Source organism: Vitis riparia, chromosome 17 (genome assembly GCF_004353265.1).
Source record: "Vitis riparia cultivar Riparia Gloire de Montpellier isolate 1030 chromosome 17, EGFV_Vit.rip_1.0, whole genome shotgun sequence".
NCBI lineage: Eukaryota > Viridiplantae > Streptophyta > Magnoliopsida > Vitales > Vitaceae > Vitis > Vitis riparia.
The window spans coordinates 10,096,236-10,108,290 of NC_048447.1; the positions used below are offsets into that span (position 1 = coordinate 10,096,236).

The window sequence follows — 12,055 nt, forward strand, 5'->3', positions numbered from 1 at the left end:
TTTGATGGTTACATGAGTTCTTCATTTGTATGTGCACATAAGAGCATTTGAGTAAATATGAGATATTGCATAGGAACTTATGAATGATTTTTCTAAATTGGACTACTTAATTACTTAGAATTCAATAGGGCTAATTAATTAATTAATTACAACCTAAGGGGTTAGATTGAGCAACACAAGCTCAAAATGGACTTAAGTCACTTAAGCCTATAAACAATTCTATATAAAACCCTTAAAGGTTCAGGGTTAGACATTTCATTCATTTCATATTCGAGAAAGAAAGTCATAATCTTCATTCCCAAGAGAGAATTCCACAATTTTCTAGTGCCAAGGTCCAAGAGGGTGTCATCGAGCGAAAAATCATGAGATATTTGACATCAACATCATCCATTTTGTTGATTAAAATTGATTTGAGAACATTCAGATCAAAGGCGATGTTTTAATCACATAGACCAAGAGTTCATATTTAAAATACTATCGTTGTCTAAATCTAGTATCCCTAGGAAGATAGATGCATACATCTTAGGGCTTGGAATGAAAATCTTAGATTAGAGAAAAACATGTTAGATCCTTCTTAAAGTGTGTTCACTTTTGTTTTATAGGGTTTGTTATTTATCCCATGGTTGTAAGGGTACATTGAACTTAAAATGGATAATATCTACGTGATTGAAAATGAATTGGTATAAATGGTATTAAAGCCGATCCTTGATTGAGTGTGGAAGGTTGTTTCATCTTGTAAGAGGTGTTTATCTGTATACGATTAAGGACATTGTGTTTATATGAAAGGTAATTGTGATATCCTACATTTAATAAAAGAAAAAGTTTTTAGTACTATATATATATATGAACTCCTTTTAACCTTATAAACATATTTTAAAGTTACGATAATTCATTATGTTTAAAGTTTTAAAGTTACGATAATTCATTATGTTTAAAGTGAATAATATTTACATAGTTGAGGTAAAGTCGTAATACCATAACTTGAAAAGAATCGGGAACGGTGGCAAGGACTTCCTATGGCTCGCTCCAGCGACCGGTCCGTAAGATATAAGGTATATGGGGACTGCCCGGACGAATTGCCCAGCTCGGCTGGGCAAAAATGAGGCAATCCACTAGTCTACCGCGAGAAGTGCACAAAGGAAAACGACGAATATAAGCAAGAAGTGACCCATGGACAGAAAATTGTTTCGAAATTTTAGGGTACGGGATGGCACAATATTTCTCTCAAAATCTCACCAGATGCTTGTGGCTTATGATATTTAGAAAAAAACCCTTTTTTTTTTTCTTTTTTTTGTATGAAAGGATAAATCTTACATGGCATCATCATTTATCAGGCCCATAAGATCTTAGAGACGTCGACCTAGCTATAAAAAAAAAAAAAAAACTGCAGAATAATTAAATGGGATTGACTGATGGATCCCATTTTTTATTTTATTACTTTGAAGGAGTCAAAAGACAGATTTTATGTCCAAAAGGGCAATTCAAATAGATTCTGAAGCCTTGAATGCTTAAGAATCCTTTTGTGAATGGGATGGGGTTTTGGCAGATGGCCCGTTAAGATGCACAGTGAAGAAGTTGGCCATGGCAAAAAGATGGCCCATGGCCCATATGATAGAACAAACAATATTCCAGCTATGAAACATCATTAGGCATGTGAGTGGCTTGAGTTTACAATGCCCACAATCCAGAAGCCCTGAAAATTAAGCCCATTATTACACAATTGGGCTGTACAAAATAACCGGGCCAAGTTCAAGGAAATGTCACAACAATTGGAAAGCGAATGTAGTTGGTCATTCCACATAGTCAATTTGTGATCGGCCGTCTATGCCAAAGTTGGTAACGCCGCCAAAAGCCAACGCGTAAATAGTATGCCATTTCCACACCATAACCATCTTTGTTTTTTCTTTTTCTTTCCTCCCAAGGCTTGACTGGGTCTCCACCTATGGGTAGTTGCCATTGTTTATATTTCTTTGTTTGCAAGGCAGAAAAGAGAGGGAAAAAAAACACTACAAATCCATCCTCTCCAAATTAGGGGGCCTTTTCTCCCTTTTTTTTTTCCCAGGTCTCCTTCGGCTTAATGGAGATCCATTTTCTTGGGGAGGAAGGAAGAGGAAGCTCATAAGGCAAATGCTTGGGTATGATAATATGACCAACACTACAAAATAGCTGCTTCCAACATTCTAGACTCATCGGGAAAATGTCTAGAAGAAAAGAATTTGAATGGTGCATGTCTAGAATCAGCAGGCCATTTCCATCTTCAAAAAGATTTGGCTCTAGATATAGTAGTAGAGACATCTTATTCCTGAAACAGCGAAAGCATTTACTTTGAAAACCTTTTTTTTTTACAAGGACAACGGTGTTAAAGATGTGTAAAAATATTGATTCCCTATGTTAAAACACTACTAACACTACATACCAAACTCAAGCCTCAGGCATCTGTTGCGTCTGTTCCCATCGGTGTGTGGTCAAGTTAGCTTCAAGTTAGCTCATGGTATATGTCAGTTCCATACAGATAAGGTTCCATCTGCCTTCTCATCTCGCTTTGCCATTGCAACTTGCAACTTTACACTAGAGCTCATTCGAGATAAATTGATTCAATGCTACTGCCTGGTTGCTGAATGCTGTCCATTCTATTCCTGGCACCATTTTGAGCCTTCCTCTGGTGAGAACCATTAGTTGAATTAAGTTGCTGCATAATGGAAAACACAATTGTCATTACCACCAGATTTCTTCACAGAAACTTGAAGATATGAAAAACAGAAAGAGAAAGGCAAGAGACAATCAACCTGAAAAGAGGACAGACTTCAAAACCAGGAATTCATGTAGTTCTAAGAAAATATAACTGCTATATGCAATAGCAAGGATTCTATAGTAGCTCCAATGGGGTTTTTCCCATGCAATTAGGTTGCAGGGAGTCCACTTCACTAAAGCAAGGTAACAACAAATATGACCTATAGTAGATGAGGAGAAATCAAAGCTTGGAAATAATTTTATTTTATTTTTTTTCAAGCAAAGTAGCACTCTATCAGCCTAGACAAGTGAATTCTGATAACAGATACCCTTGAAACTTTTAGTAATAAACCCCAAGGGACATAATAATGCATGATGAGAATAACTGCTTTCTCAGTTACTAGCCAAAATATAATGAGTGAATTCTGAATCCAGATAACAAGTGAACTCTAATAACAGATAGTCATAGAAGCAGGAATCTCCATCCTCAGGGAAAAAAAAAAAAGAAAGTAAAATACAATCTTGGAATACTGCCATGCCTATGGTTATCCTAAGAAAGACAAATTACAGTTCAAATTTAAGATTTTCACTCCAGATCCCCTCAACAGATTATTATGAAACACTAATACTTCATTGTTAAGACTGTGGGCATATGTCACAAGGCAAATGACTCGAAATTTCAATTTGAGGCCATGTACAGGAAAACTGACATGGATTTTGGGTTTTTTTGGCATGGTGTCATTACCTGACATGCCAAAATTGAAATATCCTTGTCGTAGGTTGCAGTGTCTCATTGCATCTATTTTAAGTCCTATTATGCGTTCAATGTTTAACAAGTTTTGAAACACCATTATTAATCCAAAACAAACCCTCGACTAAAAGAACTATCACAGTTGAAGTAGAGGAACGGTAACAATAAAACCCATTCAAAATCAATTGAGTATCCAGTGTGATCTACAATCACCAAACAGGAGAACAATATTTCTTCACAACTCAGAAAGATAAAAGAACATCTATTCCACCACCTTGGCTCTATGGGATTTGATGACCACTGTGAGCAACTTATCCCCCGCTATTTGTCTCACTAGTCGAATCAGCTCATGTCGTGGGATCTTATTCTCCTGGAGTACAAATTTGGAGGAATGAATGTTAAAAAACAGAATACAACAAAGTGCAAGACATTCTTATAGTGCCACCATAGATCAAATGCAACTTGGAAACTACTTACTCTATGATCACGGTGATGCTTGGCAATCAAGTTAACGGATTGAGGAGGTAAGAACTTGGAAAGCACAGATATTAGAGTTGTAAAAGGCATCCAAGGGGAAGTTGGTTTCTTCAAGGAACCTTGCGTATTGAGGAATCCTAGTCAAATTAAAGCGCAAATCGAATTAGTACAGCTTCGTGCAATCATGACTTGAACACGAAATGGAAACAAAAAAAGGCAAGTATTATACAATTGCTCACCTTTCAAGCAAGGAGGAGCTCTGAAGGTTACAGCATATTCTGGCAAAATATGGGTATTCATGTGGGTGCTCCACACAATATACTTCTTAGGAGCTGGAAGATTGTCAACACCTGAATCGAAGTCTTCAGAACTCGGATGATACTGTTGAGACCCTGGATGCACGACCTCCATTTTCCCCAAAATTACTCGGCAAAGTAACAGATGTCTTAGACCATCCTCATCAACAACACACGATTTCATACTGCAAGAAACGAACAAGAGAACAAATCTCTATCAGGATAAAAAGCCAAAACCCAATAAAAAGCCTTGATTGCAATTAATCAAAGACCCATTTCCTCAATCAATTCTATCTACAATTATCAGAGAAATCCCAAGATTGATTACCTTTCAATGGAAGAATGATGCGGATATAGATAGACCCCGCAGCCATATAACCCATTGCTGTGGCTAAAACCATGAGAGATGATTCTACCAATCTCATCCTTCGATGCAGCATACCACCCGAATTTCACATTAGCATTGCCCCCACACTTCTTCTCCACCGCGCGCCCGAAAATCCTAAACGATTGCATCCGGGCTTGGGAGATAACACTGGCGTACCTATTTCTATGGATGTCCACAACCGACGTGTGCTGTCGAAGGGGACCCAAGCCAGAAACGAATGCTTTCTCGATAATGCGGTGCAGTTTTTCATCTTCATCCAATCTCACCAGCCCATGAATGTGCTCATTATGGGTAGTGCCGCTTTCGCAATCCGATACAGATGCTTCATCACCGTGATTTGCAGTATGATACATCACATCCCAGGGCTCCACCGCCATAGTCTCCATGAAGGAAATGAAAAACAGCAGCTGAATTGACGCTGGAGAAAACTATAAGGCGAAAATCCTAACAATCAAACATTCAAAAAATTGGAAGAATAGGCGAGGAAAATTTGGAGAAGACATCTTTGGAAGGAAGTTGAGTTGAAATAGATTTGTAGCTCATAGGAAGGTTGACGTAGAATATAAGAGAATGCGTTGGTTGAGAAAGGAGAAAGATAAGGAGTATTTGTATGAGAAATGTTACTTGGGGAAGAGAGAAGATGAAAGGGCAGAGAGACGGTGGTTATGGATTAAATTCATAAAACAGAGGGAACCGCCTCGGTCTCATACTCCTTCCGATGGGCGGTGCACCCCTTGGTTGTGTTTGAGCCGTTGGTTTATATACAGAGACATATGACACATGCGAGCAGATAGTGGTGGGAATCCCCATTCCCTTTTGTTTATTACAACAGTAATATGTCCTTTCTCCCACTTTTGACCAAATGCGGTTCTATAAATAGCCTCATGGAAAAGTTATTTTCAAATTTACATATAAATTTAAGTATCAATGATCACAAATTTAAAGATAAAATTTTAATTATTATATATATATATATATTCCAAAATTACATTTACAATTGCCAAACATTGATTAGAAAATGTAAAAGGATGGTGGGGTTAAATGGCTCATGGTGGTTGGTTCTGGTCCTGGTCCTTATCATTTGTAACCTCCTACCTCCTGTGCATGTCAAAGTTGAACTGGTTACAGCATTATCTAGCGAACTTGAACCAAGAGGCGCATTCACCCGGTGTTCAACGCGTGCTAGCCTTCGTTTTTGACTTTTTCTAGATTGGCTTCATCCGTGAAATAAAAATATATTTTTCTGTATCCTGCTGTAGATGCTCTCAAATCCTTTACGCATTCTTATTGACAGGGTATACCTGTCCGCCTTTCTAGGAGAGAATACCAGATGATGTTAGGCAAACAAGGTCGGCTGCAGTATGGATCGGATTCATACAAATAAATACGATTAATTACATTTATATCTAATTCTTTTATATTATCACCTAATTCTTTGTATCCTCACTCAATGACCTTTAAAGGAGATGAAAAGCTAAATACTTTACACCATACACATTAAAGGGAGACGAAAAGCTATATCCTATAAACTTTTTTCAGATCTAAGACTTCAGAAAATGGTAAAGAGAATCAGAGAATCACATCAATAAAACACAAAAATTAATCCAAAGAGTAGACATTTTCGAACCATTTTTAAGCTTTATTACCTTTATTTTTTTTTTTTGGAAGAATTTCATACTTGGAATTTTCTCGATTCCTATCCCGACAAGAAGACTAATAAACTGGATTTTTTTCCCATAGCATGCCATGTCTCTTTTAAAGTGGAGTTCATCCTTTGTTTGTTAATGCATCATAGGGCCAGTTGGGGGCAGCAGAGAAATCAATCAAAGCAAGGTACTCACCCAATTTGTGGCATGCTGGCATCTCCTTTAAATAATAAAAGACATTCGGCGTTTGCTTCACGACATTGATTAGAATATCAGCTTTTAGATTTGGTTCCCATTCATCAATTCATCAGTAGTGATGTTTTGGATCGTCTGAGCCCCCTTAAATTTGTTTGTACTGATAGTGGTCGCATGATGCGGATCTGGAAGATTTTATTACGGAAATAGTGGATTGGTTAAAATTCCGTTTATCTTGGAATTCCATAGCCAGGCATAAATGCAATTCATTTAGTAAGAACAATAATGATCCCCTAGTAAGGCATCATACCCTGATTGATCCGTGCAAGTACTCAAAAAAAGGCCATGGCGTCAGTCCCACTTACAGCAATAGGAAAAACAAAACCAGAGGGTGGCGAAGATAACTGTTATATTTACAGAAGTAGAGCATGCCTCTTCAAAAGGGTGGTTAACAAACAAGGTTGCAAGCATACTGGCATCAACCGCACCCAATACATAAGTCTTATTACCTCAGTTTTCACATGGAAATTAACCAAAAGGCCGCCTATACAAGATTATTGGGTGGCGGTAGGGCTAAGACGTTGATCAACTATCATCACAACCAAGCACCCCATCCAGGAAACATTCGGCACAAACGATCAGGATCGATGGCATCTTGTATCAGTTGTCGAACCTACAAATAAAATTTCAGGTTAATCATATTGTGAGAAAGAACAGAACAAAAACAAAAAATTGGGTTCTCAAGTTCCTGCTAGTATTAGTACATTTAATATTCTTGCCGAGTTTCTAGGACAAACTGCATTCTATCTCTGCAAGATTCTCTAAAGCTTGCTTCCCCGGAACTACACTTTTTTTGGGGGGGAAGAATTACAGAAGAAAATAACCGGGCCAAATCCTGGAGCCGAGTGACCAAACCTTTAAAAAGGTCTAATTCTTTGACTTGAAATATCTAATTTACTTGGAAGTAACCAAAGTGCGATAGACTTCTGGTATCAACCTTGTGTACATTATTTTACTAAAGATATCAAGACTAATCGGCCCATACTGAAAAGCCATGAAAGTGCAACATAAGATAGCTTTTCCAGAATATATGATATATGAAAAGTTATCATCACTGGCAGCATAATTAGCAGCAGAAGTGTGATTATGCATTCAAGTTATCATTAGGCTCAATGCAATTGCTCCTTAAGATTCAATTACAACGGTGCCAGTGAGGCAGAGCTAGTTATTCACCATAGTAAATGACATTTCTGATTCATTGCCCCTGCAGGCTATTTATGGTGTAAGATTTCATAAAGCTGCCTCACCAGAATCAAAAGGCAGTGATATTTATCATCTTGTTGCACAACGATTTCAATGGCTCATGTTGAGTAACTGATTTCAAAAACTTTTGAAGGTGATGTTATGGCACAACAAACTTATGCACCAACATGGAAAAGAAAGAAAATTACTGAGACTTGGACTGTTTGGTAAACCTTAATACTTAATGACTTAAAGTGAATTTATGTTAAATTATGCTTATGTTATTAAGTCATTAAATTGATTTATTAAAATCATTTTGAACTTTAACTTACAATATTAAGTTAATTTAGCAAACATACTTAAAAATTTAAATTAGGTCATTAAGTCATTAAGTTGATTTATTAAACACCCTCTTACTCCCACATAATCCAAGTAGATGCATGCGGTATTGATACTGGAAAAATTACCTGCCCATGCACACTTCTCATTTCACCCTCTTCATATCCGTCAAGTTTTTGTTTGACACGCAACAGTGCTCGTGCAGCATCTTTGTTCCCTTCATATTCCTCTTCCGAGTCTTCCAAGCTAGTCTCCAAATCATCATCAGTTTCCTATCAAGGGGAAAGAACAATGCTGCATAAACAACAATATTTAACATGCTGGAAACACACATTAATGCACATCATGCATCCCATGGGGACTAATTGTAAAGCAAACTAGAGAGGAGTTCAGAAGCTACAGAAGTAAAATAAGGCTGGAGTAACTTGAAACCGGGATTCATGAAACTAATGCAAAATGTGTCGATACATGCATTTCTGCATCAATATTATTTGACTACCGACAAGGTAAATAGATAGAAAAGGGAGAATAAAAAGGTGAAAGCTACTCGGAATGACTTTGTAGTTATATAATAATATTATCATAATAGCTGTCAATTGTAAATACATATCAGCATTAAGGATGAACAGTAGTATTGGTGACCCAAAAGCAGAAACATTGCATGACAGGAACACACTAACACTAAATTTTGGTGGTTGTCATGAATCATACACTGCAGCCTTTTTTTATTGTTAGGGTATCATTAAATTTCAATTGCAAAGTTCATCTACCATACCATAGGTGCACTGTAAGTAGACAAATATCTTCTCTATTTATTGTTGTTATTTTCAATCTTGGTGATCTCTCCTCCCTCCCTCTTTCTGGGAAGGGCAAACAGGTGCTGCTCACATTGTATTTTCTTATAATGGAAGAGAAAATCATAAAACTTTTGAAATACCTTTTGACGCTGCAAAGCCTTCAGTGGAGAGAGAGCCCACTTATATAGGGGATCATGGATAAAAACCTGTATAGAGTTCACATATTATCAGTGAATAGAATTGAGTTTTATTTACTTATGAATTAGGAAATCATTCTGAAAAATCATACTTCAACAATGGTTAGCAGTGCTTCTTTATTTGTTCGCATGACAGAAAGAGTTTCCTCACAACATCTTCTGAAAACCCCCTCTACCCCAGTAACTCCCATTCCATCTATTATGTCTCTTGTCAGCCTAAATGGAACCTGCCAAAGATGGTTAAGACAACACATGAAAAATGAAGAGAATCTGGTTTCAACAATATCTAACCCAAGAAAATTAGGCTTCCGTGAAAAAGAATCTAGGATTAAAATAAACAAACCCTCTCTGGTGTTTTGAGCATCAGGCCTTGTTCAAAGGCAACACCAAGATCTATGTGAACAACTTCGGCAGTGGCTTGATCAATAAGTATATTCATGGAATGTCGATCTCCAAGTCCAACAATGTATCCCACCTGAAGTCATATACATCAGTGTCATAAACTATCATAAGAGAATCAGTCTCAGTCATCACATAATTTCAGAAGATGTATTTTTTACGGTTAACAAGTGGACGATGAAACCTGTTTGATCTTAATATGGCTTCTTGAATGTCCCTAAAAAATTTGTAACTCTAATGGGGTTGGTACATCTTGGATGCTCAAATAGAGAATGTGAAGAAGTAGAAGGAAGTGCAAAGTAGTAAGTGAGCACACAAGGGATATGTTGCAATACCCTTCTTTTTCGTTGTATTGTTGGTGCAGATTTAAAACTCACTTTAGCATTGATTAGGGCTCCTTAAGTATACTTTCCACAGTTCCTTTATTATTCATTGCTTAATCAAATTGGTTCAAACTCCTAAAATCCATTGGGCAGTGGTTAGGTGCTTTGCCAAACAGGTGGATCTTTTTGAAGGTTGGAGTTGGAAAGTGTCACAAATTCCTAATTTAGTAAATATTCCCTTTGGTAAAAGAATATCATAAAGAATCTCATATATTGTTAATTCCTCGTAATTTTCTCTATAATATAGCGGAATGTTTTGCTTTAACCCATGGATGTAAACATGGTTGCCCAAACTACATTAAAACTACATCTCAATTTTCTTTTTGGTTTTGATCTTTTGTTAGTTTGTCAAAATCTACCCTTGCTCTCACAAATCTGTCCTCTTCAAAATGTCTGACATGTCTACCACAATCCTTGTCTCGGGTTCAAACAAATCTGCAGCAGAAATTCTACCAAACCAATTGTTGAGTGAACTACAAAATATTTAATGTATTTTTTATCATTTAGGGAATTAATGATAGGCTATAAATATTTGCAATGTTTGGCTATAAATATACAGTCGTAAATAAATCCTGATTCTAAGGGATTAGATAGGGCATAGTTAAGTGATTTTAAGGGATTAGATAGAGCATAGTTAAACGACTTTCATAAAATAGTTAAAGGTTGTATCAGTTTTTTATTGTTGAAAATAAATATTCTGAATCCTTTTCCAACAAAAACAACATTTTATGCCCACAGAAAATATAAGGAAAAGGGACTATCTGGAAAAATAAATACTGGAATCCAAATGTAAAGGAAACTAAGATTTACTTTCAAAGAAAGATCAAAATCAATTTCACAGAAAAAACATAAACTGACCATTGAACTAGCTGCTACACTCCTTGTGTAAGCAAGGCGCTTCTCAAACCAGTCAGCTGGTTGTAAAAATCTCTCCAAGAAAAAATTATGCATGACAGGTCTGCATGATATCTCGAGTAAAGTAAGTTTCCAAACAAGTGAGCATAAACCTTCCAATGACTATATTTTTCACTGAAAAGGGTGCACCTGAACTTCTTGCAGACTTCCTGGAATGCCTTGCGCTTGTCTTTTTCCTATAAAAGAGATCAAAACAATACCACAACATCAATGATAAACATCTTAAACCAGCCTTTAATTTCTCCTTTTACATTCTCACATCCAAAGATAAAAAAATGGTCAATATTGCTGATATTTCTCTCAACATATTGGTAAGTTGGGGGTACTAGTATAGAAAGAGGGGAAATGAAAATCTGCAAAATTTCTGCAAAATATCGCCCATATATTGCTGAAATATCCTCAAGCAGCAAGGACGAGAGCAGCTAGGGATGAAAGCAGGAGATTAAATATGAATAAAAGGACACAACATAATTTAAGATGCAGCAGTCAAATAGGATACCATTCGACATTGTTAGTAGGAGTTAAGAAGGAGATTTGAGAATCTCGCAGACATTCAGTGAAAACCATTTTTTCATTAGTCATAGTAGAAGGATTGAGGGACTGTGAAGACTATTTCTTTTTCTTTTCTTTTGTCTTCTTGGTCTTTATATAGATCTTGTGCATGGGCTATGCTCCCTTTTGGTGCTCATTGTATAAAATTTTACTTATAAAAAAATGTCAACAATGTTGACACTAATGATGATGATAATTGATGATATGTTATCATAAATTCTTGATGAAGTAGAAGCATATCATAAAATGATGATGATAATTGATGATATGTTATCATAAATTCTTGATGAAGTAGAAGCATATCATAAAATGATGATGATTCATCAAATTATCATATATATATATATACATATTTTCTTTTGGATGAGGTAGAAGCATATGGCACTTGCATTTGTCATGTGCTCCCGGCATTTGGAAAATGACCAGTCTTCCATTCCATAGCGTCCATGGGCACCTCCATTCCTCATGCTGAAAGTCAAAGACATGAGAGAATTATATCATGAAGACACACAGAACCAATACTACTGCTATTAAGATAGAACTTATTTCACTGACCTTCCAATAAGATATTCACCAAGAGGAAGAGTACCATTTACCCATTCAAGAACGCCCGCACTAGGGGTGAAAGGTACAACCTGTTTCAATATTAAAGCATTTAACTAAAACTATAAGAATCATCTCATTTTTTTTTTTTTGTTCAAAATGCAGTCAAGAAATGTTTGTTAATAAAAACATATGTAATTATAAG

General features: G+C 36.4%; 2 protein-coding genes across 4 annotated transcripts in view; both read right to left on the minus strand.

Annotated features, from left to right (window-relative positions):
• Window positions 1-1,667: 1,667 nt before the first annotated feature.
• LOC117905246 (probable inactive poly [ADP-ribose] polymerase SRO2) lies at window positions 1,668-5,370 on the minus strand. Of its 3 annotated transcripts, XR_004649675.1 has the most exons (6): window positions 4,583-5,370; window positions 4,198-4,439; window positions 3,959-4,095; window positions 3,756-3,851; window positions 2,417-2,689; window positions 1,668-2,302 (listed from the first exon to the last, which is right to left on the minus strand). XR_004649675.1 is itself a non-coding variant. In XM_034818202.1 (5 exons), exons 1-5 carry the CDS (start codon window positions 5,026-5,028, stop codon window positions 2,576-2,578), a joined length of 1,035 nt encoding a protein of 344 aa, XP_034674093.1. In that variant the 5' UTR covers window positions 5,029-5,370; the 3' UTR covers window positions 2,070-2,575. The 3 variants fall into 3 exon arrangements, 2 of the variants coding, with proteins under 2 accessions (XP_034674093.1, XP_034674094.1); XM_034818202.1 differs by having other exon boundaries at window positions 2,070-2,689; XM_034818203.1 differs by lacking the exons at window positions 1,668-2,302; window positions 2,417-2,689 and adding an exon at window positions 2,822-2,924.
• A 1,425-nt stretch (window positions 5,371-6,795) lies between these two features.
• LOC117904076 (serine/threonine-protein kinase ATM-like) overlaps window positions 6,796-12,055 on the minus strand; it is a 13,674-nt gene continuing 8,414 nt past the window's right edge. Inside the window, exons 4-12 of the mRNA XM_034816598.1 lie at window positions 11,863-11,942; window positions 11,697-11,775; window positions 10,885-10,931; window positions 10,699-10,798; window positions 9,402-9,533; window positions 9,151-9,285; window positions 9,002-9,067; window positions 8,193-8,336; window positions 6,796-7,156 (exon numbers count right to left, since the gene is read on the minus strand). Of these exons, the coding sequence (XP_034672489.1) occupies window positions 7,079-7,156; window positions 8,193-8,336; window positions 9,002-9,067; window positions 9,151-9,285; window positions 9,402-9,533; window positions 10,699-10,798; window positions 10,885-10,931; window positions 11,697-11,775; window positions 11,863-11,942 (861 nt within the window). The 3' untranslated portion in view covers window positions 6,796-7,078. The remainder of the gene's footprint in view (window positions 7,157-8,192; window positions 8,337-9,001; window positions 9,068-9,150; window positions 9,286-9,401; window positions 9,534-10,698; window positions 10,799-10,884; window positions 10,932-11,696; window positions 11,776-11,862; window positions 11,943-12,055) is intronic.